This window comes from Musa acuminata, chromosome BXJ1-10, assembly GCF_036884655.1.
Source record: "Musa acuminata AAA Group cultivar baxijiao chromosome BXJ1-10, Cavendish_Baxijiao_AAA, whole genome shotgun sequence".
In the NCBI taxonomy this organism is placed as follows: domain Eukaryota; kingdom Viridiplantae; phylum Streptophyta; class Magnoliopsida; order Zingiberales; family Musaceae; genus Musa; species Musa acuminata.
This window is the reverse complement of record NC_088336.1, coordinates 29,840,617-29,866,144: the sequence shown is the minus strand read 5'-3', so window position 1 is coordinate 29,866,144 and position 25,528 is coordinate 29,840,617. Positions and strand designations below refer to the sequence as shown.

At 46.6% G+C, this 25,528-nt stretch overlaps 4 protein-coding genes across 5 annotated transcripts; 2 read left to right on the top strand and 2 right to left on the bottom strand.

Moving 5' to 3' along the window:
- The first annotated feature begins 2,855 nt into the window (after positions 1–2,855).
- On the top strand, positions 2,856–6,792 carry LOC103968978 (scarecrow-like protein 9). 2 transcript variants are annotated; one of them, XM_018819575.2, is made up of 3 exons: positions 2,856–3,016; positions 3,538–5,955; positions 6,045–6,792. In XM_018819575.2, the coding sequence occupies exon 2, from the start codon at positions 3,568–3,570 to the stop codon at positions 5,842–5,844; it is 2,277 nt and encodes a 758-aa protein (XP_018675120.2). In that variant the 5' UTR covers positions 2,856–3,016; positions 3,538–3,567; the 3' UTR covers positions 5,845–5,955; positions 6,045–6,792. The 2 variants fall into 2 exon arrangements, with proteins under 2 accessions (XP_018675120.2, XP_009380633.2); XM_009382358.3 differs by having other exon boundaries at positions 2,857–3,016; positions 3,553–5,955.
- A 454-nt stretch (positions 6,793–7,246) lies between these two features.
- LOC103968977 (probable E3 ubiquitin-protein ligase RHC2A) lies at positions 7,247–10,402 on the bottom strand. Its single transcript, XM_009382357.3, has 2 exons — positions 8,915–10,402; positions 7,247–7,632 (listed from the first exon to the last, which is right to left on the bottom strand). The coding sequence occupies exon 1, from the start codon at positions 10,105–10,107 to the stop codon at positions 8,917–8,919; it is 1,191 nt and encodes a 396-aa protein (XP_009380632.2). The 5' UTR covers positions 10,108–10,402; the 3' UTR covers positions 7,247–7,632; positions 8,915–8,916.
- Positions 10,403–11,929: 1,527 nt separating this feature from the next.
- LOC103968975 (uncharacterized) lies at positions 11,930–16,588 on the top strand. The gene is made up of 6 exons (XM_009382356.3): positions 11,930–12,096; positions 12,258–12,400; positions 13,594–13,644; positions 14,960–15,181; positions 15,315–15,417; positions 15,649–16,588. The coding sequence occupies exons 1-6, from the start codon at positions 12,011–12,013 to the stop codon at positions 16,214–16,216; spliced, it is 1,173 nt and encodes a 390-aa protein (XP_009380631.2). The 5' UTR covers positions 11,930–12,010; the 3' UTR covers positions 16,217–16,588.
- Positions 16,589–22,853: 6,265 nt separating this feature from the next.
- On the bottom strand, positions 22,854–25,075 carry LOC135596089 (protein PSK SIMULATOR 1-like). Its single transcript, XM_065087812.1, has one exon. It carries the CDS (start codon positions 24,864–24,866, stop codon positions 23,424–23,426), a length of 1,443 nt encoding a protein of 480 aa, XP_064943884.1. The 5' UTR covers positions 24,867–25,075; the 3' UTR covers positions 22,854–23,423.
- Positions 25,076–25,528: the final 453 nt, after the last annotated feature.

Sequence of the window (25,528 nt, the reverse complement as noted above, 5' to 3'; positions counted from 1 at the left end):
TCACCTGCAGCACATCATCATATCGACTGTGGAGGCGAGACGAGACAGCTAGAGATTAGAGCTGGAGTTGAGTTAAGACGGACTGCAGACCACATGCCATGGGGAATCTTGTAACGTGTAGGGAAGGCGAAGCCTGTGGATTGTGGAGGATCACTAACGTGCATGGAGGCGTCGTCTTGTGTAACTTTACTATGGATGCAGGCTTTGACAGTTGCCAATCATGCAGGAGGAGGACGAGGAAGGAGAATGTGAGCTCCCAAAACAAGGAGGAGTTTTCTTGACGGACAAGGGAGGGACCGGAGAGCATCTGCAGGTGTCCATGAGTTGTGCCAGCTCTGGCAGAAGCAAAGCTTGCGTGCTCCCCACATGGCCAAGCTTTCTTGTCCGGAAAAGCTTGCGATGGTGAACGCCCGCCGGTTTGACTCCTCTCCTGCCTCTGCGGTCTCTGCCGCCATGAGAGGTGCTTTGGGGATGCAGAGCTGTTTACGACCATCAGCAATCAGCTTGGATCCTCCGACGCCGCCGGCATCATCCATCGGTGACGGCAAGCTGGGTTGGGACAATCTGCATCATCGACCTCGGTCGTTCGAGGAGAGCTTCCCACCTCTCACTAGATCAGGAGCTTCAACTTGTCGACCGAACTCCATCCATCTCGGCAGCTCAATTACAGCTAAAAGACCTGCATGCAAGACTGAAAGTGAGTTCCATCTCTTGTTAGAGATTCATGGATCCAAGTTTCTACCTACATGGGTTGAGCCCATGGATTTCTATTGGACCACACTAAGAACTTGGAACGAGCAATGACTTATTTATATCAATGAAAATTAATAATATATTTGTAGGAGTAAATACCACTGAATCATATTAACGTTTAGTTGACCTCCTCGTCTCCGCACGGACGTGGAAGCGGCAAGCACGAAGCAAAACGCAGGTCTACATGCATTCTTTTATTAGCATTCCTGTTTCTACATATGGAGAAGTATGTACAAAGCTTGTGCAGCTATCAACACCAACACACCAAGCACGAGGTCAACTATTTGACCTTCTTGAAGAATCGGACAAAGTTTACGCCTACGTTGTACATTATGATATATATAATGCGATCATATTGCATATATTAAATTCCCGAGAAGAAAATAGGTAGGCAGTAATATGTACCGAGAAAGATATAATAGCACGGCCTTATCAAGGAAGCCGAAAGCACATGGGAAGCATACAGAATAAGGCCTTGCGAACTCATCGAACGACTTGAGGTAGGCCATATGAGTATCTCCTCCTCCAAGCCTTGTGCGAGTTAAATATTGATTAGGTGGAAGTCAGAAGGAAAGGTAGGCGATCTCTTTCATGACTCGAACTGATATCCAAACTCTTTTATAATGTTATTCTCGGAAGAGAATATATAATGATGGAAGGAATGCACTCAAAGGTTACATATTGAGTGGAGAAGTTGGCAGTCTTCTTCTGCTGCCAAAGTTTTCTCGGCTTCCTTTGACAAGAGGAGAACCAGCCTAATCTCACCCGAAGCCTTTTCGCATAGTCAAGTGGACAAGACTGGCCATGAAAGCCTCGGTTGGCTTGTCCTCGATGCCAAGTCCTTGTGTCACCATGGAGGAGATGACAGCAACAGCTCCACCTGATGCGTTGGGAGAGGACGACTAGCTTTGACCGATGGCTTAATTATTGGGAGCAGATGCAGTGCATCGAGGCGAGTCTCGGAGCTGAGACAACGATGCGTCGTCGTCGCCTGCACATGCTGCCTCCGTCCATGTGCCACCCTCTCTAGCAGCCACACCAGAATGCTCATCAGCCTGAGAGTGCTCTCCACCCCCCTTCTGTTGTCGATGAGCGACATAAAGTATGGCATTCACCAGCCAAAAGATGGGCAGTAGTACAACCATTAAGAGCAGACGAGAGAAGCATGTGGTGGCTTGTTCGTACACATTGATTACTAGGTTTTTGAAGAAGCCATGTTGCTGCTGTACCAATTTTAGGGTTTGAGAGTAATAGAAAAACAATAAATTGACCAGCACCTCACGAGTACGTATCCATCACATAAATGTCACATATATCAATGCTAAGTGATTGGCATCTCGATGCTGATCACCTAGATGTTCTTATATATTAATTTAATGATACTAGGTTATCGACATATAGTTGATTTCATACTATATAGTTGACATGACATTATCTCCCATATGTTATCGATCATAGTTGCCTGCTTAATTAGATACGTACGAGTACAAGAAGACACTGGATGGGGATTGAGCTTCATTGGTTTCCCTACGTTCGGTATAGTCACCCGTCTCGGTACCCGTGTGTTTATTGGGAAGACCTGTGTGGCCGACGCTTTCAAGGGAAGGTAACGGAACGAGGGAGATGCGACAGGTGACGCCGAGCGTTCCCCCGTGTCCCACAGCAGGACCCCGCGTCGACGCGTGACACACACCGGACCACGTGTCGAGGCGACCTCCGCGGTGGGGCCCGCCGTAGTATATATACGTGGACACGTATCCGTAAAAAGCCGAGCCCCCGTGGCCGGCGCCCGCCCCCCTCGCCGGCTTCGTGACCTGACGATTCGCACGTGCTCCGCTGGCGCGCGCACTCGCTCGCTTCAAAAGAAACGCTTTACCTTTTCCCCCACCCACCCGTTTTAACTTCTCACCGACCAAGCGGACCCCACACCACGGTTTCCTTCCTCGGAGTGACACCGGCATCGTGCGGTGAAACGCCAGCGGACGGCTCTGATGCGCCCACGTATACGGACAAGCCCCCCAGAAGATTCGTCTTAATAATAATAATTATTATTATTTGTTACCAATATATATAATTACCCCAACGGGTGGGCGTTACGGAGGGGTAAGCAATAAATCCATATCTCAGACGACAAGGAAGGGGGGTTGGACCAAAGAGCCAAGGCATGGCCTTCGCACTGTTCGTCATGAGCGCGGCCTCTCTTTCCGTCTCTCTCCTCCTCTCATTTTCCTTCGCTTCCGCTCCGAACTAGGGTTTCGATAAGGTAAGCCTTTCCTCCTCCTCCCTCCTCCTCGTGATTTCCTGCCGGATTTGGGCCCGCCAACCTTTGTTCGATCTGGTCTCACGCTTTCCTTGATCGTAAACTTACCTTCTTGGGGTCCGTGGTGGCTTTTGATGCCGCAAGAAATGAACTCACGCTTCTAGTTTCTTCTCTGTCTCACTCGATTCGCCTGTTCTTTGAATGCGTTGTTTTTGATCGATCTTTTTCTGGTGATCAGTGCGCTGATCTGACTAGTACGACTGCAGATGTTGACTAGTCTCAGGATCTCTCCCTGCGAAATTAAATTGTGGTAGCTGCTAATTTTTTTAGAGCTTAGATAGCGGTGGCTATCCGGTGTTTGGGTTCCCCAGCATTTCGCCAAGCTTTAGTTTTTGGCATCCCACATGATGAAAAATTAGGTTTTTTTTTTTTTTTTTTTTTTTTTTTTCTCTTGTATCTGTGTGGTTGTCAAGCTGTAGGAACGATTAATAATTTGCGAGTGCTTAGGGTTGATCTCGGTCTAGAATTACGTTTTGTAGGAGATACACCGTTCAATGGTTATGGATTCTGGCCCCCATAACAACCTGCCCGGCATGATGAGGGGATTGCGTTATGATGATCTTTATTCTAATCAACACAATTTCGGGGCTCTTGGGTTAGGAGAATCACAGCCCCCTGGACGCCGTAGTAATTATGTGGGCTTGCCGCAAATGTGCTCCCGGACAACCCAAAGCAGATATCCCGTCTCTACAATTGGCAAAAGTGTCGAGGGAGATAGTCCAGAAGATAGTGATATCTTCTACTCGGACATGGCCCTTAGCTACATAAGCCGAATGCTCATGGAGGAGGATATTGATGAGAAAATTAGTACATACAAGGAAGAGTCGGCCCTTCGAGCTGCAGAGAAGCCTTTCTATGACATCCTTGGCCAGAAGTACCCACCGTCCCCTGATCGGCCACCGCCGATCAACATTTACCAAAGTTCGGAGAGCCCATATGAGAGAAGCAGCAATCAGTATATGAATCTCTACAGCAGTGGTACCACTAGCAGCGGCGGCAGCAGCAGCAGCAGCAGCAGCGTGGTTGTGGACAATAGTGATTCATCAGATAACCAACACTCTCTTGCTCATGCAGGGTCTGTTGATTATTCACCTCAGACTCCTTCAAGCTCCTCAAATAGCGTCAGCAGCAGTATTGAGGAGCCTTTTAATAATGTGTCCATATCTCCTAATTTATTTTTTGGAAGCGTGCCGGCCTGGCATTTCAAAAGAGGAGTCGAAGAAGCACGCAAATTTCTTCCGATCAATGATAAGTTGGTAATCAACTTAGAGTCTAATGATGTTTCATCAGCTCGAGTACCCAAAAGAGAAGGTAGTACTTTCAGTATCAAGGCAGAGGGGGAGGAGAAAGAATTTTCATCAAGCGGATCTAAGGTTAGAAAGAATTTAAACAGTGAGGACTTGGATTTAGCAGAGGGAAGGAGCAACAAACAGTCAGCTGTTTCCTCTCAGGAGGAGGTTAGGTCCGAAATGTTTGACATGGTATTGCTTTGTCAGGGAGATAAATGCTCCAAGAAAATGTCTGATCTACGAGAAGCAATGCAGAATGAAGCGAGCAGAAATTCACAGAATGGTCAAACAAAAGGCTCAAGTGGTGGCAAGGCACGAGGAAAGAAGCAAACAAAGAAGGAGGTGGTGGATCTTAGGACTCTTCTCATCCTGTGTGCTCAAGCAGTGGCAGCTGATGACAGGCGAACTGCTAATGAACTACTGAAGCAGATTAGACAGCACTCTTCCCCTCACGGAGATGGGTCTCAGAGGTTGGCACATTGCTTTGCAGATGGTTTGGAGGCTCGTTTGGCTGGCACGGGAAGTCAGATCTATCATGCTCTTGTGGCCAAAAGGACCACTGCAACCGATGTATTGAAGGCTTATCATTTGTATCTCGCAGCATGCCCTTTCAAGAGAATTTCACATTTTTTCTCCAACCAGACAATCCTTAATCTGGCAGACAAGGCATCAAAGGTGCACATAATTGATTTTGGCATTTATTTTGGGTTTCAATGGCCATGCCTTATACAGCGCCTTGCCTCTAGGGATGGTGGCCCCCCAAAACTGCGAATAACTGGTATTGATGTGCCTCAGCCAGGTTTCCGTCCAACAGAACGAATTGAAGAGACAGGGAGAAGGCTTGCAGATTATGCAAAAAGTTTTAATGTTCCCTTTGAGTATCAGGCCATAGCCTCTAAATGGGAGACCATTCGGGTTGAGGATCTTCACATTGCTAAGGATGAGGTTGTGGTTGTCAACTGCTTGTACCGCTTCAGGAATCTCATTGATGAGACTGTTGTTGTGGATAGCCCGAGGAATAGGGTCCTCAACACGATAAGGAAGATGAACCCAGATGCTTTTATCCATGCAGTCGTGAATGGATCATACAGTGCCCCCTTCTTTATAACACGCTTCCGAGAGGCTCTGTTCCACTTCTCAGCTTTGTTTGACATGCTCGATATGAATGTGCCCCGTGACGACGAACAAAGGTCATTGATCGAGAGGGATCTTTTTGGAAGGGAGGCTCTTAATGTCATAGCATGTGAGGGCCCAGAAAGGGTTGAGAGACCCGAGACTTACAAGCAGTGGCAGGTCAGGAATCTCAGGGCTGGGTTTGTGCAGCTTCGGCCGAACCCAGACATCATGAAGAAAGCAAAAGATAAGGTGAAAGGTTGCTACCACAAGGATTTTGTCATCGATGAAGATGGTGGATGGCTGATTCAGGGATGGAAGGGAAGGATCGTTTATGCGATATCTGCATGGAAGCCTAAAGGAGCTTAGTATTACCTTTTGGACATTTGCATAGAGTTGCACATGCATGCTTAGGGGGATACCTTGCTTTTCTATATTCAAGCAATTGGATCTGATTTATCTCAACCAAGTCCTGATGAGGTACATCGTTCTACCTGTATTCAGGTTCCTTCATGCATCTGAAATATTGACATGTGGCTGATCTCCTACTTCATGGCTTGATGATGCAGGTATTCGGGCCAGACTTCCAGATGCAACCCGGTCAAGACATTCAAGAGATCGGCATTATTGGCAAAGAAGTCACTGAAATTATGGATTGCGATGGACAATCCATCTCGAAAGTCTGATATGTCAACAAGCCACTGAAATTATGGATTGTGATGGACTACTCAAAAATTCTGATTGGGGATCGATGCAAGGTGCTGCTGATAACAAAATTTGAGGGTGATGTCTTCTGGTTTGCAGGCTACAGCAAAGAATATGCTTACTATTGTTTTGTTTGAATAATGAGAAATCAACAGTCAAATTGAGTAACCATTAAGTCCAAATTGCAGTGATCTGGTGATAACTATCTACAAGACTACTATGTGTATTCTTTTTGGTGAGTCCTTCCTTGTCCAAAGCATGCATGAGCAACTGTCTGTATCAACCACCCTCCATTTATTTTGGGTTTGAGGTCCTCCTCCTGCATTGTTTAGTGACATTGATCTTATCCCTACTTGTTTGGCATTGAATGTGAGCTCCATGGTAATGGCAGCAACTCATATTGGACTGGACCATTTGTAAAACAGGGAATCAACAGATGAGAAGGGCATGCTTTTTTTGTTCGGTTGAAGTTTGGAACTATCCACATGTTGATGTGATGACAAGGAAGTGTATCACCACTCTTGGATGATCATTTTGCATCCGAGTTCAAGCTTTGGTGTTCCTAAGATTTGTGGACAAAGTTTATGAATAATATTATTAATTTTCTTTTTATTTGAGGGCTTGCTAATATAAATTAGCTTCAGAAGATATGTCCTTAACACTAATGCCTTTTTGCTCCAAGTCTTTGTTTTGCATCTAAACATTATTTTCAGATTCCTATGTTTCCTAATGTTATTTTCTCACCTTTTGTTTTAATGTGAAATAACAACATTATTTTCATATTATATTGTTTCTTTGAGTTCTTTCTTACACTACCATTCTCCATCTAAATGTTTATCTTACATCATACATACATACATATATACATACACACACCATCATCTAACTTACATCATACATACATACATATATACATACACACACCATCATCTAACTCTGTAGGGATGGAAATGTGTGCTGAAAGTATAGTTAAAGACCCTCACCCACTCTCCACAGGTGATGTTGGAGAGAGATGCACTAAATTGTTTGACCATGTGGTGGACAATTCAAAGATGAGGAAAAGAAATTGGCAACAAAATGACCAGGTGCATCTTCCTTTAATTCCATTAACTGGTGGGATAACAGGTTCTCATGTTCTGCTGACCACAAAGTATTGACTTGGACTAGCTTGTTTAACAAACCAGATTTCCCAAGATCACATATTTTGTTTAAGCCTTCACACTGAAATGACATTCTTGGACCAGCTTCAATCTTATGTGAAGAAGATCCCCATGGTATCTTCCATCACTGTTGGTGTTGATTCTGCAGCTCAAATCTCTCCATGTCACTAAACTTGTTCTCTTCTGCTGCCAACAGGTGATTTTTCATGGTCAACTGTTCCTGCCAAAAGAACTGCCACTTATCTGTAATATAATGGATGCTAATCATGTCTTGTATCAAACTTCTTCTCACCTGAACATTGACAGCAAGACAGAGAGTGGCATGTCAGCCAAGATCAATACTGTCAAAAGAATGGCTGATAAAACAATTCTCACAGTACAAAGAAGAAATCAAGTTGCAAGGTTGCCACCAGCTGTGGAAGAAGTGCAGGCAATGTTTTTGTATCAGTAGTTAGCATGTAGGAAGAGATCACACAGGATCTGAAGCTTGCAAAACAATTTCTCCTTAAACAGGCCAACAATGTTTATGGCTAATTGGTGGTCTTTCGAGCAACTGAATCAAACCAAAGTTTACTAAGGAGAACAAGAAAACTCTCAAAATCTTCTCTGCAGAACACAAGCCTCACAAACTACTTCACTTTAGAATCTAAACTTGTTCTACAAAGAAGTGCTTTGGCTGATAACAATGATTCATCATTACTGCATACAGTGATTCATGCCAACTATTTAGCCCGAAGTAGGAATAGAAGATAAAGCTTGGGAGGAACCGAACAAATCAATCCCCTCAATGATCAAGAAGAAGCCAGACTATAATCCGGTACATCTCAACAAGGCCGACTACCATCTATCACTCTCTCTCAAGATAATTAGACCAGAAAGACTACAATGGTACCTTGAAAAACTTATCCATTCAAGAAAGTTGGCAGGTTAATCATCCCAAGGCAAGAAAGACCATTTCAAATAGAATATACTTTTAAGAGTTGTGGAACAAAATCTTAAACTTTAACTATGATGAAGAAAGCAAGAATGTATACTAACATGATCAAATGTGGGTATTAAAAGGAACAGCTTAATTTAGAACCATGACACTGTAGCATAACATGCAAGGATTCTTCAAATCTACAACATATTTCGTAATCAAAATGATATCAACATGATATAATCAGGAAAGCATCCCAAAAACATGCTTGGCTGCGACATGGTGTTTGATCCCCATGCTCTACAATCGACTCAATCTACAGGTTTTCGGCAAAAAAGTGGAGGATTAAGGAATCACATCAAATTTGGAGGTATGTTTATCATTAATCTTGAAGCAAGTCTCATATTCTCAAATTGACGTAATTTTCACTGCTCCGAGAGGGGATGTATTCAAATCCCATTCTCGAAAACCGATACAATTTGGAGAAAATCTAAATGATAAGAGCATCTATATTCCATCACGAAAGATCTAATTGATTCTTTCGGGCAAGAAATTTATGGAGATATAGATCAGACAATGCTACAATGCTTGGGGATATCATATATTTACACCGAAAACATAAAGGCAAAATCACCAACTTTCGACTTTTGTATACCGTCATCGAGAAATCACATTGGCATTTCCATCCCAATTGCTGCCTCGACTTTGCGAACGCCTTCTGAAAAATGAACCTCTTTCATCCCTGTGAGAAAATGCAGGATGAGAATCTGAGCTCGGCTGTGAGGAAGAGGAAGCCGACCGTGACAGCCTGAATAATGAGAAGAAATTGCGAATGGTTTGACCAATTCCTCCGCTCTCCCTCCTCCTACCACTGCCTGTTGAAGTCCACGAGATCCTTCTTGGTGCTCCACGGTTGTTGAATCCACCGTCCATCTCGGTGTAAACCACTGGAAACTCTCGTTCCCCTGCTCTTCTCCCCCCTGAGAACCTCCCCACTGCAAAACCTCCACCCGGAAGCCTCCATATCGTCAACCCCACCGCCTCCTCCTCGTTCCTGGCGGCAGCAGCCTGCTCTTCGCCTTCTGCCACCGCCACACCCCGTCCTTGCACATCAGTTGGCATCTCGTGGCGGCAAACAGGACATGAATTCCGTAGCGAAAGCCACGGCAAGATGCAGTCTTGATGATAGATGTGCTTGCAAGGCATCTCCCGGGCCTCGATCCCAAGTTCGAACGGATCCATGCAGATGGCGCAATGGCAGTCTTTCCTTATGTGGTCGTCGACGATCTCTATGGTGGGCATTGACTCGACGGATGCCTTCGACGCAGGCGGATGCTCGCACCCCCTTCCCTGACCGATGCCGTTGAGCTCGATCTGGGCGAGCTGCTCGAGTAGGCGGTCGAAGCCTGAGCCCATTAGGAAATCCGAGATGCTTTCAGGCAAGGGGCGGAGGCCGGATCCGGTGCCGTCGTCGTAGAAAAGCTCGAAGCTGTTGGTGGTGGCTCGATCCGCCTCACGGGCGCCACCGTCGGGCTGGCCGCGGAGGACGATGACCGGATTAAAGGGAGAGCGGTCGCCAGAGGGGGACCGGCGGTTGCGGCCAAACCTGAGTTCGGATGACTGGCGGGTGCGGGCGGCCGCGGCGGACCAGCCGCTGCCGAGCGCGTGAGCGTCGGTGGAGGGCACCCGGCGGCGTCGGGGCTCGGCGGCCGGGTGGAGGCGGGGAGGAGGACTGCTGATCTCCTCAAGAAAGCCACCGTCGCAGTCGGGGCAGACGATGGCGTCCTGAGGCCACACCCGGACGGAGCGGCTACACCGGTAGCACCAGTACGACGACGCCGTCGCCATGGAAGAAGGCACCGAAACCGACCAAGAACACCCACAAAAACCCCACCAATCCCTCAAAAAATCCCAGAACAAAGACCCCGAAAAACACGATCTTTTGAATGAATCAAACGATTCAAATCCCACCTCCAACCCAAACCCCTCAAAAATTCCCAAAATCAAACGTAAAACCGACCAAATTCCTCCATCCGCTCGCGATCAAATCCTTCGACGCGGAGGCGAAATCCCAGAATCGGGTGGAGACGGAGCGGACCGAGGAGAGCAGGAAGAGTGGGATCTGGCGAGGAAGGGATCGGTGTAGAAGTGGGTGGTTCTTATTATCGGTGACCAAGCTTCAATGGCGGAACCGCGTGATGATGACGGCAGGTTTTGGACTTTTCCTCACGTTACCGGAGTCACCCATCCCCTCTTACGTCGCGTATTCGTATTGGGCGTGCCACTGACGCCGTCAACACGCCTCTCGGTCAAAGAAAAGTCGGGGGCACTCACCCATCCACGCGGTCCCACGATGCCACCTTCAACTCTCTCCAACCAACGAAAAGGTAAAGGATGGGTGTGTTTCGTTCGGGTATTAAAAGTATTTACTGGTCAACAGAACTCGGTGCCGCGTTGAAAGTTCCGTCGGTCACCGCCGCCCTGAGGACTTCCTTCCAGTCCACGAGCCAAAGGGAAGAAGCAAAGATCAACAATGCTATATCAAACATGCTCCGAAAACCAAGAAAATTTCATATAATTCAGACAAAAATACATAAGATAAATCCATGCTCCAAGGTGAAACAAAAGGAAAAAAGAGCAAACACCAGTTCCTGGAAGGAGCACTGGAGTTGACTAAAAGCAGCCATCAGTTCCCGGAAGATGCTGGGAAAAGACAAGAGGCTTTCTCTGTGCCAGTAGCAGTAGGAAACGGTCCTCGACTTTGAACTCTGGCAGTATCTTTTTCTCCTTCCTCCCTCCCTCAGAACTCAGGCCAAGGATGGTTGACTGCACGTGAGCCTGCGCCGCAGTGCTCCCTGTTGACTCACACATCCACTTAGCCCTGTTCCTTATCCTCTGCTTTTGCTTGCTGCGGCAGCAACTTTGGACCCACCGGTGCGAGAGACCAACTTTTTTACGCTGGAGATCTTTTTCTCGAGTGTGAGCTTGTCATCTTCTCCATCGTCCATTTGCTCCATCGGAATTGGCCAGAGAAAGATCAGCAGCCATGTGTAAAGAGCAGCAGAACATAAGTATGCTTTCTTTTACGTCATGGGATAACACATATCTCCTTTTCTGGATCAATCTGTGCTCCCAATGAGCAGGACAGAAGGTGGAATGCCAGCTTAGGGAGCAATCGACTGCTTGTGACATTGATATCTGATGTTACTCCACTCCATACATCTCCCCCTTGGAAACATCTAATTTTACTGGTAATTGTGTGTGTGTGTGTGTGTGTGTGAGAGAGAGAGAGAGAGAGAGAGAGAGAGAGAGAGAGAAGAGTAATGAGCAAAATGCCAATTAAATCAGGTAAAAAGCAACAGAAATTGTAGATGTGAATTTCTACCCCAAAAAAAGGAATATTATTTAATATTTTTATAAGTATTTCATTAAATTGCACATATGATACTCAATCTTGCAATGGTCAACGTTACTATCCAAAGTCAAAATAAATCCAATCCATCTCGAAGCCCAAGTCGAGTATGGGCCGAGAAATTGAAGTCCAAATCCTCGAATGATGGGTTCCGCTTGGGCAATTGATTGGGTCGAACCACCGGCCCTAATTGCGAGCCCTACTCTGCACTATCTCTACATCCTTCCCGTGACTTCTAGAAGGCCTAGTCGTGACCATAAAATTGGGGGCGGGGGTGGAGGAGAAGGAAGGATATTGATCGCAGTCGGCCTCTTCCAATTTTCGAGCGTCAGAAGGACTATGGCGGGCGACGGCTTGAAGTGGGATGGATTGCTCAAGTGGAGCCTCGCCCATGCCGATGGGACTCGCCCTCCTCGAAACTTGAGGTATTATTACACCGACCGATCCCTTTGCCCTGTATCGGCCGTCCCCTTTCCCTAGGGGTTTTGATGGCTTTAGAAGAGCTTCTCCTGCATGATCTGGCGAAGATGTCGATTCACGTGCGTGGTCGCTGTTCTTGATTCTGGTTTGTTTATTGGTTGGTTAGCGAGGAGGATAAGAAGTGGTTCATGGAAGCGATGCAAGCGCAGACCGTCGACGTGGTTAAGCGAATGAAGGAGATTACTTCTGTCATGAAAACCCCGGAGGATGTTTTGGAGGCACAGGGAGTCAAGCCGGAGGATATCGTAGGTAATGCCTTGGAGTAACTTATCGTTAGACAAAGCCTTCACGGACATAACTTCAAAAACTAGACAACTCTTCTCATGTGCATTTGAAGCGACACCAGTTGTCTCGATCTAAATATTCCAATTGAAACCAGTTCATCATTTGATTTCAGGATTTAGCAGCTAGACATTTGTGTTTGCAGTGGCTACTTAAAACAATCACCTATATTATTGTGTATGAAGGTTATTGATTTTCCATCTATATCCAAACCATCATGAGAGATTTGAAATGCATAGAAACTTTGTTAAGTGCTGGGTTAGAACTTCTCTTAAATTGATTGTTTTCATCTTGATTAGGGATCCTGAAAATACACTAGGTATAAATATAACTGGATTTAAGTTATAGGGGAACTTAAATTTATAGATGATTTCTTTAAATGGTAATTTGGTTGTTTTCACTACCTAGTTGTGAATTGATCTTCTTGCAATAATGCTTAGAAAGACCCTTAAATCATGGCTGATTTATTTTTACAAATATGTTGATATTTTTGGAACTTGGCTCTTGAGTCTTCTATTAGACGAGTCAACTTAAGGTTAACTCTTTTCTTCTTTTTTTTCAATTTTTTTCATTGGTAACTATTAGAACACTTAATGTCTGGATGGCCTCTATCTACATTTGTTAAGATTAAATAGGTAAGAGATAAACAATTGATTATAAAAGAATTGACATTTTCTTTTAGATAAAAGAAATTTTACCATATATTAGCACCTTAAAATTCTGAGTCGAGCTCTTTGTAGAGATTGTCAAAGATTCTTGTTCCTGCTGATAGAGACAAGCTTGAAATGTCAATTTTTTTTTATTATCAAGGGTAAAATTTGTATCAAGGACAACCAGACCATCATTGTCGGTTCCACAGCTATAATGACCAACTTGTTTTTTTTAATGAATATTGATCTTTTGGTCAGCTGAGCCCAAATAGTTGGTACATCATGTTTCTTGTTGTTGAATGATCCTCTAATCATTCTATAGCTATTATCTGTTAAATCTTAAAATGCTGAATTGTTTTTTGCTATTTCAGTTCTGTGTCTATATGTGTACGTATATTTATTTCTGGTATAAATTGTAAGGCAAAATGATAAAATTATCCGGTCTACTTTTCTCACTGGCATATTGTCTTTTTCATATTCATCACTCACAAGATTATTTGTATCTTGCAGAAATGTTGGATGAGCTTCAAGAGCATGTCGAGTCTATTGATATGGCAAATGGTAAGTGTAAATGATTTTGTACTTGCTTTCTTTTGGAAGTTGTTTAACACAACACCGGTTGAATAAATTCATTTATCTCGTGTTACAATTACACTTCGTAGTATGTGGATTCATGCTTCATGTACAGCCGAACTGTATAATGGTCTGGCTTCTAATGTTCTCAATGTCATGGTTGTCAAAGTCATGAAACCTGTTCATTCAACTATATCTATGTCAAATCACAGGCATCTCAGCTGCTTTCAATCCTGATTTTAAGTAACCTCTAATCAGTCAGTTCTGTTCATAAGGAATATAAACTTTGGGCACTATAAGATGTTTATTATGTTTTTTTTCCTTATTCATTGATGATATGCTTTTGCATGTTTTCCTAGTTGAAATATATGTGCCAACTGTGTTGTCTTTTGTGGCACTTCAGAAAGAGTCCCTGTTATGTGGCTGTCTTATATGATAACCACAGCCATGGATTTAAGTGTTTTTCGTATTACTCTGAACAGCCTTACAATCTGCTATCTGATGTAGATAACATGTAAAGGGTCACAGAGGATGATGTATCCCAAAGTTTTTTTTTCGTACTTGTGTCTCTTTTCTATTGCCTCTGTTATCCTCTGCATTTATAGATGCATAAAGCTTTGTAATTGAGGTGGTTATGACATTTAATTAAACTCTCTTCTGAGTTCTTAGATATGACTTCTTGTGGATATAGTGCAAACTGCTTTTTATCTATTTTTTTTTACTGGAAAATGCTACGTTTGAGGTCAGAAACCATGTTGATGAGAGACAATGTTTTAAATGCTGAGCCTTGTTTGTCTTGTTTTGAAATTTGTATCCTGTGAAAGCTTAAACAGTGACACCGAATGGTAGTCTATCATTTTTCTCGTGAAGCCAACAGATCTTCTGATTGGCTTGATATTTGTGGTAACACTCTTGGTTTTCTTGAACTTGTTATCTCTGCTTTTAGAGGGGCTCATATTAGATCGGGACCTTTGGTTCGTCAGGAGCCTATTTGACCATGTGCTCCTTGAACACAGTCTGTACAAAGCACTTGATCATGATTAAAGGAAAGTTCAGATTTTGTTAGCTATACTCGTATCTTCTTTTGACCATATCACATCATAGTTTCATGGTTTGTTTCTCATGCTTTGCTTCATGCTTTATGCTATCCATGTGCCCTTGTCACAAGAGATTAGTTTTTCTGACTATAACTTTTTTATCAGCTGATTATGAGAATTAATCTCTGCCTTGATATTTTTAGTTAGAAATTTAAGCCCTTAACTTTTTTGTGAATGACATCATTTATTTTGTCTTAATGCACTAGATTTGCACTCAATTGGTGGTTTAGTCCCTCTGCTTGGTTACCTTAAAAACTCTGATTCTGGTATTCGAGCAAAGGCTGCAGATGTTGTAACTACCATTGTGCAGAACAATCCCCGCAGTCAGCAACTTGTGATGGAAGCCAGTGGTCTTGAGCCTCTCATGTCAAATTTTACATTGGATCCTGATTTAGCTGTTCGCACAAAAGCTCTTGGTGCTATATCATGTATGTATCTATTATTATCCATGTTGTCTAATCCACACAACAAAATGTGGACTGATTTTTCTCTGCATATGCTAACTTGATAGTCTGAAATGATTCTTTTGTTTCTTGTTCTTTTTGGTGCCTAATGATGCAGCTCTGATTCGAAACAACAAGGCTGGAATTGCTGCATTTCGTCTAGCAAATGGTTATGCTGGGCTCAGAGATGCATTGGGTTCGGACAATGTTAGATTTCAAAGGTTTTGGTTTTCCATTTCCCCTCTTTTTTTTTTCCCCGCTAGAGCACTGTTCCCTTGGCTATCGTTAAGTGTTTGACATTTTTTATCTTGGTTTGCGAGGGTTTAGTGATGGTTGCTAGCCTGACTTTGCTATAATCGAGTTAATGCTTTTTCAGTGCGTATGAGAGCAGATGTCATATTCTTCATGTCATCACCCTTCTAATCAGTTTTTTTTTTCCCATCATCGTCCAGGAAGGCACTTAACTTGATTCAGTACCTGCTTAAGGAGAACAATTTGGATTGCAATATTGTTACAGAACTTGGGCTTCCACGGCTCATGGTGCATCTGGTCTCCAGTGATGACTCGAATGTGCGAGAAGCCGCTCTAGGTGGCCTTCTGGAGCTTGCACGGGACCGGACATCTGGAAGCAGCACCGTGCTAGCCGAAGAAGATAAGCTGAAACAAATCCTTGAGAACCGTATCGAGAATATCAGCTCAATGTCAGCCGAAGATCTTGGAGCTGCTAGGGAGGAGAGGCAACTAGTCGATTCCCTCTGGAGCACATGTTACAATGAGCCATCCTCCCTCCGAGAGAAGGGTCTGATGGTGCTTCCGGGTGAGGAGGCGCCCCAGCCTCCGCCTGATGTCGCGGGCAAAATTTTTGAGCCACCATTACGTGCTTGGGCAGCATCGAAACAACTACAAAAAGGGGGCTCAAATTCAGCTGAAGATAAGAAGCAAGCGAAGCCGCTGCTGCTGGGCCCCGGCCCGGTAGGTTCAAGTTTGAGTTCCAACCAAGAGCAACAGAATCCCAACTGAGGTGGTGGAAGGGCCAGTTTTAATCGGCAGGAGGGAGTAGTGTCATTGCTTCCTAGTCTCTGTTCTCTTGTACTTCTAGTCATGTTTCTTTCCTTAATCGTCTGTTATGTTTTGGCAAGGCCGATTCGAGTTTCTCTAACACATTTTCCCATCACCTAAATCATGGTTCCAACTAAATAACAAAGTAGAAGGTTGTGCTTGTATGATCAGTGGGGAGGGAAACATCGATGACAGCTTTGCTCACCGAGATGATTTTGGTGTCACATTTTGTTCCAACTAATATCACTCCTCTCTCTACTAAATGGAGTGTTAATCCTATGTACCCTCATTTTTACATGTATTTATTCAAACACATTATTGATTGGCTTGCCATCTATGGTGACCTACCTGGAACAGTTCTTTTGGGTGCTTACGGATTTAGTCTTTCCACTTATGTGGTGTCACGGATTTAGATGATTTTGCTTAAGTCGTGCAGCACCTTTGCGTGTTCGTTCGCAAGGGTCAGTCTCCCCGAAACCTCTCATGGTCCCTTAGGACCTATAAAAGAGAAAACGGGTTAGAGAAAGCGTCTCACTCGGGAGCCACAAGCAAACATTCCAGGAAACACTTCATAGATAATGCAAATTACAAACAGACTTTACAAGCTCTGAACAGTTGCACAACAAAGGGTCAAATTGGTCCACTACAGATCGAAAATCTCTCACAAGTGTCCATATGACACAACCTTTATTTATAAGCCTAAAGCGGCCACCAAACCTAACTAAATTTGGACTATTAAGCCTTTGGTTGTCCCTCTACATGTTGTGCAAAGCATGAACATACCAAAAGACACGGACATACATAAGCGTTACATCAAACATCTTGTTTAGATGTTTGTCCGTGACATTCTCCTCCACCCATTCCTTCGATGTCCTTGTCAAAGCCTTTGTCGACACTACAACTTCTTGTATTTACTAGGTTTTCAATCTTCTGCTCCAACTGCAACGTGCCTCTTGGCTCCCTGCTGCTCTCCGCTATTGTTGTTGAGTAGTCGAACTTTTGATCTGCTATGCTGCTTCAACTCGCCAATGACTCTGACTCTTGTGTGGGGTTGGCTGAGTTGTGTTGATCCCTGTTGGTTCCTACGGATCCTTCAAATAAAGGAAAAGACCATCTTTACTTTGCGTCAGTCTCTCAAATGCCTCATGCTACTTATATTGGGTGGATGCTTGTTGGAGCTTTAACGAGCATCGCCTCACAAACTTTTGATGTTTTTGGGTCCTTCCTCCATAATTTGCCCATTGGCTCTTATTTCACTTAGTTGTCACTTCCAAGTAGGTTCGCATCACTTCTGTTTTCGATTGACATTCTATTGGGAAATGAAGTTGATAATCTACTCTCAGTAGCACTAATCACTATTGGTGAGGATTTGACAACTATTGTCTTCCATTATCTTTGAAGGGTCTTTGAACATATGCAGAGCTCCTCTACTGGATAGATAAGAGAATTGGGGTACTCGGTTTCGCCCATTCTCTTGAGAGTTGAGAAGGTAATGATTACTTGACTTCGCCAACCTCCTCAAGGGTTGTACTCCATGCATCGAGCTGGTTACTAGCCTTCACCCGCTCTTTGCTCATACTTCTGAAGCACTCGAAGTGTTTGCACTCCTTGCATTGAGTTAGTTACTATGATTCATCTTCTCAATGCCATCGAACTTCTGGAATGCCGAGTTTTCACCCCAACTTGGAGTAATTCTCTAATAGATTTGGTCGCCTCTAGAATTGTACCGTCTTCTCCATCAACCCTGTCGCATACTCTACTGAGTAGCAAAAGTCCAGCACTACGAACTGCTTGTTTCGTTCCTTGGTCGTGCACTCTTGCATTACCCAAAGTCCTTCACTTTCGACTATCTTGATTAGAAGCTCATTGGCACCAATCTTACGAAGTTCCTTGGCCTCTGCCCTTCAGCTTTGTCTTGGTACTTGGAGTTTGCCTCTACATGCTCCACCTCCTCGGCCCCTTTGACGACCAAACACTCTCCCTCTATGAGAGCAAGGGATCAATGACTTTCACAGAAGTCCCGCCTTTACGGTACCATGGCACTGCCATGCCCATGGCCCTACTATCCGTCGCCTCGCATCTACATCCCTTTTCTTCATGATCAGTAGATATGTCTCTGTGGCACTCCTTCGAGTCCACCTTCATTCTAACTGATGCTTGATTTTGGATAGCTAAGTCCCTCTGGACTCGTTGTCGCTTCCTCGCCCCTTTCGACCCCCTGCTTCAACACCTCTGTGTTCTCCAAACAACTCTCTTTGGTCGATAGAAAGACATACTGCAACTCTCATGCATGGCCTCTACCATCACGTTGTAGGGTTTACATCGATTCTGTTCTCATTGGCTTCCTTGGTAGCAACGTTCACTTACTCGACCTTGTCCTCTGACTTGCTGGGCTCCCTTAAACGAATATGGGCTCTAGAGCAGTTCAACTCTCCAACTGCTTCGATCATACATCTGCATGATCAAGTCCCTCCTATGAGACTCACTGGTACTTGCATTCGAACTTTTCCCTTGGTGGAACATAGCCCTTATATGTTGATGACCAAGGCTTTCGTCTGATGCAAAATTTGATGCATGCACGGAAGACCCGCCTCTGCGGTACCAAGGCCTTCACTCCTTGAATTCATAGCCCTTCTTACCGTCGTGTTGTTCACTGAAGTGAAGCTTCCAATAACTCCCGATCATACCTCCGTTTGATCTAGTCCCTCACAGGACTATGTCGTGTATATTACATTGCCACGAACTATTCCACCATGATCCGCTGCACCATGTCGCCTCCTGATGACATCTCCATTGTATTCTGATCCTTGTGGGATGAACTCGAATTGTGATCCCTCCATGTGTGGCCTCTACCAACACATCGCAAGGTCTCTTCCACCTTCGATTTTGTTCACTCCTTTGGCAATCAACATTCATCCACCCGCTCTTGAGTCATACCTAAATGAAGCACCGCTCTAGGACAGTCCGTCGCCTAGTAGCTCCCGAAGTCCATGGACTTCGCTGAAAGTGGTGCACCATTGTCTGGATCCTGGGCCTCTGCCCCTACCAACACAATCTCCGCTGCGCACCGCTTCCTTCATGGCAACTTGAATGACAACACTGTGGCATATTCTTCAAGAGTACCCGCCTCTACGTCCTCTTGCCCCGTGCCAAGGCCTTCTGAACCCAACTATGATCGCAAGTTGAGTCGCCTTAGTTCCTCCATCAAATGCTTCTTCGAGATAAGGTGCATGTGCCCAGAATCTCCCTTCGTCTTTGGCACCATACAAGATGAGTCTGCTCCATTAGAATGAATAACCCATGGAATAACATGATCCTACTCTTGCCTCTGCAAGAGTTCATGTCCTTGACCTATGTCCAAGGAAAGCTCTGTGCCTCCGCTCCATGTTCCATCTTCTATGCTGGCTCATTTTATGCGGCTTGGGTACTTCACAAAGGTATACCCAAGTTGCTTTGCTCCTCGTTTTTGCATTGACTTGATGATGGCCCTCGCGCCCACCATTCCATGGGTCAGCCCTCCCTTGAGTCTAATCTTCATATCGACTCCAAGTGTACCTTCATTTGTGTTTCTTTGGGTCACTCCCCCACTTGATCTCACAATGCATCCACCAATGCATTCTCTCAAGTGAGATCATGCGATGACTCCTCGCCGCTCGCTTGGTCCATTGAGCTTCATGGAGTTATTGTTTTTGAGGACTTCTCCTCAATATATGCGGTATGTTGCACATGATTCTCCCTCTGGAGAGTCGGGACTTATCCCTCCTGGATATCTATCCCGTTGGAGCAACATCTCTCTTCATTTCAGAGACCACCATCCCCTTGGACTACTTCGATTTGCTAAACAAATTACGCATTGTTCTGCCTCCTGCAAACGCACTTTGCTAAATTGTGACTCCACATTAATATAACCCCCACTGCACCACTCAAGGCCTAGCAACATGCTGAACTCGCTACACACTTCAGCCTCCTACGGACGTATCCTTCATATGCCGAAGAGATAGTTTCAATGCTCCATAGCGCCGAGTTTCGGTCACCTTGGGATGGCCACGAATATTCCATCATCCGCATACAAGCCCGTGCATGAGTACCGAATTCTTCGAGTTAGCAATTCCCCTCCACCTCTGTGAGCTTTGCATAACTCTTTTGGTCGCCCAGCAACTCATTTCACCTTGCATGGTCTCATCCTTTACCAAGCGCCTCACTTGCCTTGAGCACCATTAAGTATAGTTGTCAACGTTGAGCTGTAGCTCAAACTCAGCTATCCCAACCTTTGTGCGCTTCGCATTCTTCCAAGTTTGTTTGTTCTCGTGGTGCCTCTTGCGTTAAGGGTTGGTCATTCATCTGAATGTTAAACTCAAATGCTCACTCCTCCGAGCGACTCCTTTTCCCAACATCTCCATGCCCGTTTTCTCCCAATCGGTCGCGCGTGTGCTGACTGCCTTTAACGCAGCTTCGCTAGGTCCCCCACGTTTGCATGCCAAGTGTTTCTATGAGTTCTTGTCCGGCTCTGATACCATCTGTCACGGACTTAGCTGGTTTTGCCTAAGTCGTGCGGTACCCTTACGTGTCCGTACGCAAATGTCAACTTCCCCGAAACCTCCCATGTTCTCTGAGGACCTACAAAAGAGAAAACGGGTTAAAGAAAGCGCCTCACTCGGGAGCCACAAGTAAATATTTCAGAAAACACTTTATAGACAATGTAAATTACAAACATACTTTACAAGCTCTGAACAGTTGCACAACAAATGGCCAAAATGGTCCACTACAGATCAAAAATCTCTCACAAATGTTCACATGACACCATCTTTATTTACAAACCTAAAACGATCATCAAACCTAACTAAATTGAGACTACTAAGTCTTCGACTGTCCCTCTACATGTTGTGCAAAACATGAATATATCAAAAGACATGAACATACATAAGCATTACATCAAATATTTTATTTAAAAATTTATCCGTACAGTGAGACAGACAAATCAGATATTTCCAAGCGTCCACCAATTATTCGATACAATTTATTTCATTCAGTAGAATTCGTGGGGCACATAGAAAAAAGAGAGATTGAATTCTCAAGGTCTTCTTCCCTGTTGCACTCGTCAGTGCATCATTCAGTATATCACAGCATATCTTTTCCAATCTACTGCTGGAATCATCACTGGTTTCGTGTCCAGAAGCTTAAATCCTCCATGAATTCTCATTCTCATGGCCTCCATCCAAAGCGTTGGAGCGAACATGAAAGCTGGGTGCGCGGTTTTGGTGCTCGTCCTTCTCGGCACTCTCCTGCCTCTTGACCACTGTAAGAAACTCTTTGCCAACCACTACTGTTTTCCTCCCTCCCTCTTTAAGATTCTGAGAAGGAAGCCTGAATCTCTTCGAAGCTATGGCATGTAACTTCGTTTTGTTCCCTTCTCGTTTCTAACAGGCCGGGACGTGCCGACGCTGCCGGAGAAATCGTCCAACGCCGGCCCTGAGAGCATCGAATATGGAAGCAAGTTCGCAGCTTGCTACCCCACGACTTGCGACAATGGCGACCAATGCTTCTGCTGCAGGTTCGCGCCGGGTTCTGCGTGCTTTCCTACCGAGGGCGAGTGCAGGGATAGTTGCCGTCGATGATGTCCCAAATGCCCCCTGCCGTGCGCCAGTTTGACCTTCAACAACTGTAGGATCGATGTATAAGGCTTTGTTCCTCAAATAAAAATTGCATTTTGCTGCTTTGGTAATGACATGATTAAGATTCCAAGAAATTAAAAAGTGATCATTGATTGAAATGAAATGCCTCCTCTATTCTCGGACCAAAGAAATAGTCATGTTGGTTTGGATCTCAACATGATCTTTGCTAAATTGTATGAGGACGGTTATGTCCACTCTGTCAGCCTCCCTATCGACGCCTCAAGTTGGCATCTCCTTCCCCGCATCCACAGCCTCCACATCCGGGTGACGGTGACCACCTCCACCCCAGCTGCGATCATATAATCTCCTCTCCACATCTCCGTCTCCGCACCCCGAACGCCATGGAGATCAAGATCCCAAGACGAGGAGACGGGAAGAACGGCAAGGAAGCCGAGAAGCCCCCGAGCCGGCTCCAGAGGCAGGCACCGGGATCGCTACAGCTCGACGCCAAGATGAAGGACGCCCTTGCGTCGCCGGAGAACGCCGCTACTTCCGCTCCGATCCCCTTGCTGTCCCCGCTTGTGCCGTCTCCGCCGCTGTGGGACGTTCAGGAAACAGGCTCCCGAGGGGAGGAGGGCGAAGGCGTCGATGGCGCCGGTGGGGACGTGGGCATGGAGACGACTTCCCCGCCATCTCCGCCGGAGGGATGGCGTCACCCGGCTCTGGCCGTGGCGGCCGCGGAACCCGCGTCTCTGGTCCCTCTCTTCGAGTTCCAGTGCTCCATGGTGCGCAACGTGCAATAGCTAGCTTGGTAGACGGCGCAACTCCCTTTGACGAGGTTGAAGTGGCATCCGTGGACGGCAGACGGTGGTGCCATCCGTCCGCATTGCTCTACGTGGGTGGGTGTAGATGAATGGATGCATTCCAACGCTGGGATTGGTGACATTATAGTTCTTTGTGTTGTCTTACTATAATCTTCAAACAAGTACAATAAACTTATGTTAATTGATCATAATTAACGTTACAAAGTTAAGCTAACAACAGAGGTCCTAAAAGACATGAACACTGGGAAAAGCTCTTATCGTTTTTGCACGACATGAAGACAGCCCCCACCACCTAAAATCTTATTGGATTCATCGAATCTTAGATGGCTTGACCAACTCGATAGCTTTACGTAAACTGACAACGACTTGGCACCAAAGTCAAACACATATACTGCTCCAACAAGCGACGTTGGCATGCAGCTCATCATAAGAGAGCAGGACGAAAAGAAATCAAGGTCTCTGGTTTGCTATCTGCAAAGACCATACCAACCCATGACAGTCCAAGAAAGAACAGAGATGCCATGATTCCATCCCTCGGAGAAGAAGATGCATGAATGAATGAATGGTACTCACAAACCAACATAGTATAAGAGATCTCCGGAGGAATTAGCAAACACTCCTGTGTCGAGCAGAATTGTCTTTACGAATTCCCCATGGCGGCCACGAATTAGCAAACCATTAACCTTCTTCAATCCAGAGGAGGTCTGTGCCTGGAATCGGCCTTCCTGCAACTTAGAATCTGAGCGAGTGGCGTCTTCTTTCCTCGTACCAGCACATGCAGCTCAGCCCGACGAGCACCTCCACGATGGCCGCCTCCGTCTTCTCCCTGTCCGAGAAGTGCAGGGTCTGCATTAGCAGCGCCCTCGGCCGGGGGTCGAACCGTTGCTGCCGCTCCATCTGGCGCTCTTCCTGCCACCGCAGCGTGTCGTGCCCCACCGGCCCTAGCCAGGTCAGGATCCTCCTGACCGCCTCGTTCCACCCCTCCGCCAGCGACCCGTCCACCGTCCCGCCCTCCCTCCTCCAGCACTCCCTCAGCTTGGCCCTTACCGCACCCTGCATCGCCGACGGCATCATCTGATACAACTCCGCCCTCGTCGCCTCCTCCTCCTCGTCTTCGGCTTCGTGGCTGTCGACTGACCTCATCGCCAGTAGCTTCTCGGCTAGGACGATTACGTTGGCGTACCGCAACGGCAATCCCGACCCCCCGACGGTGGTCGGGCCTGCTTCCAACAGGCTGCTCAGACTCTCGAACGGCTTTTTGAGCGATCCCTTGGCTACGAATATGGGAGCTGAATTCCTCAGGATGGGGACGGCCATCGCCAGCGGCCGGTCGAGCGGCCCCGAGGAGTGCTTGCTGGGGTTATGTGGGTTGCCGCCGCGGAGCAACAGAGTCCGACGGTTTCTGTTGGGTAGCGGAGGCAAGCCTAGGACGCAGGGGCCGAAGACGGCGCAGATCCTGGCGAAAACGGTGATCACGGCGCGGACCATGAGCTTCACGACCTTGTCGAAGGTCTTGTTCCAGAGGGACTCCTCCTTGAGCCGCCGGACCTTGTGGCGCTGCGAACGGAGATCGAGCTGGACGGCGGAGGGGACGCCGGGCTTCTGCGTCGGGATCGGGCCGCTGTGCCGCCGCCACTGCTGCTCCATCCGCCGCTCGGACGCCTCCAGCTCGTTCAACGCCTCCATCTCCGCGTGCAGCCGGGAGGTCGTCGCCACGTACCTCTCCATCCTCTTGACCCGCTTTTCGACCCCCTTCGCGGTGGAGCCAAGCCCGACCCTCTCCAAGTCAGCGACGCGGCCGCCGGTAGGGGCAGAGTAGACCCCGCCGGCCTTGAGGTCTGCGTAGAACCGGTCGAAGCCCGAGAGAAGGGCGTCGCAGCACTTGGCGCCGAGGCGGGAGACAACAGAGGCGGCCTTATCGAGCTCAGCAACCAGCTCGGCACAGGCGAGGCGGAGGAGGAAGGGCTGGTCCCTGGAGGTCAGGTAGGCCACGCCCTGGGAGCGCATATCCGTCCGGAGTCGGCGGACCTCGTCATCGGCAAGGGAGCGATAGAGGGAGACGAGACGCGACATAGCAGCCGCGGCCTCAAACGCGAGGATCCCGACGACAGGTCGCTCCGGGTCGATGCTGCCCATTCGGGTCCGGAGATCCGCGAGCACCCTCGGAACTCCCATGTAGCAGGACACAAGAATTGAAGGGAGAAGCACAAGACAAAAACAGAGAAACGGGATCAGCTCGGCGTTGCTCAACTGTTCGGATTAATGCTTCTGATAACTGCTGCTGGAATTGGATTCGGTGGTAGCAGTGTGGGGATATATGAGGGAGAAGGATGGCGACGGCATGCGCATCGCCATTTCCTAGAGCCTTCTCTTCTCGGGGGACGCGGTTGCCCGACAGCAGAGGAATCGCCGCAAACGAAACGGATGGAGATAAGCATATCGATGAATCAGGTCGGCAATGTAGACACAAGGAGAGATCGCAGGCGTAAAGTCAACTGCGTTTACCGCCGCACTGTTTGTGGTTTCCCTACACGTGTCATTTACTTGGCCCACATGCCTACCTCCAATCACAAAGCAGGTATACGTATTCTTCTCCTCTTAATCTAATCCTCCCGCGGGCTCTCGCTCATCTCTCTCTCTCTCTCTCACAGGTTTGGTCAACGCATTGCCCAGCTTTGGAGTTCAATGGCCACGGCGCGTTGTTTGCGTCCCAAAGTCGACGACACGGCGACGCCCGTAGTGTGTGGGGTGGGACGGGCCGCCTGCAGCTGCCATCACTTAACGTGCGCGTCCGGTGGCCGTCGGCGTCACACGGTGCATGCATGTTTACCCGTTAC

Coding starts and splice junctions, on each gene's coding strand:
- LOC103968977 (XM_009382357.3), bottom strand. CDS start 10,107: ATGGCGACGGCGTCGTCGTACTGGTGCTACCGGTGTAGCCGCTCCGTC.
- LOC103968978 (XM_018819575.2), top strand. CDS start 3,568: ATGGTTATGGATTCTGGCCCCCATAACAACCTGCCCGGCATGATGAGG.
- LOC135596089 (XM_065087812.1), bottom strand. CDS start 24,866: ATGGGAGTTCCGAGGGTGCTCGCGGATCTCCGGACCCGAATGGGCAGC.
- LOC103968975 (XM_009382356.3), top strand. CDS start 12,011: ATGGCGGGCGACGGCTTGAAGTGGGATGGATTGCTCAAGTGGAGCCTC. Junction 12,401..13,593: donor CAAGCCGGAGGATATCGTAG/GTAATGCCTTGG, acceptor TGTATCTTGCAG/AAATGTTGGATGAGCTTCAA. Junction 15,182..15,314: donor AGCTCTTGGTGCTATATCAT/GTATGTATCTAT, acceptor CTAATGATGCAG/CTCTGATTCGAAACAACAAG.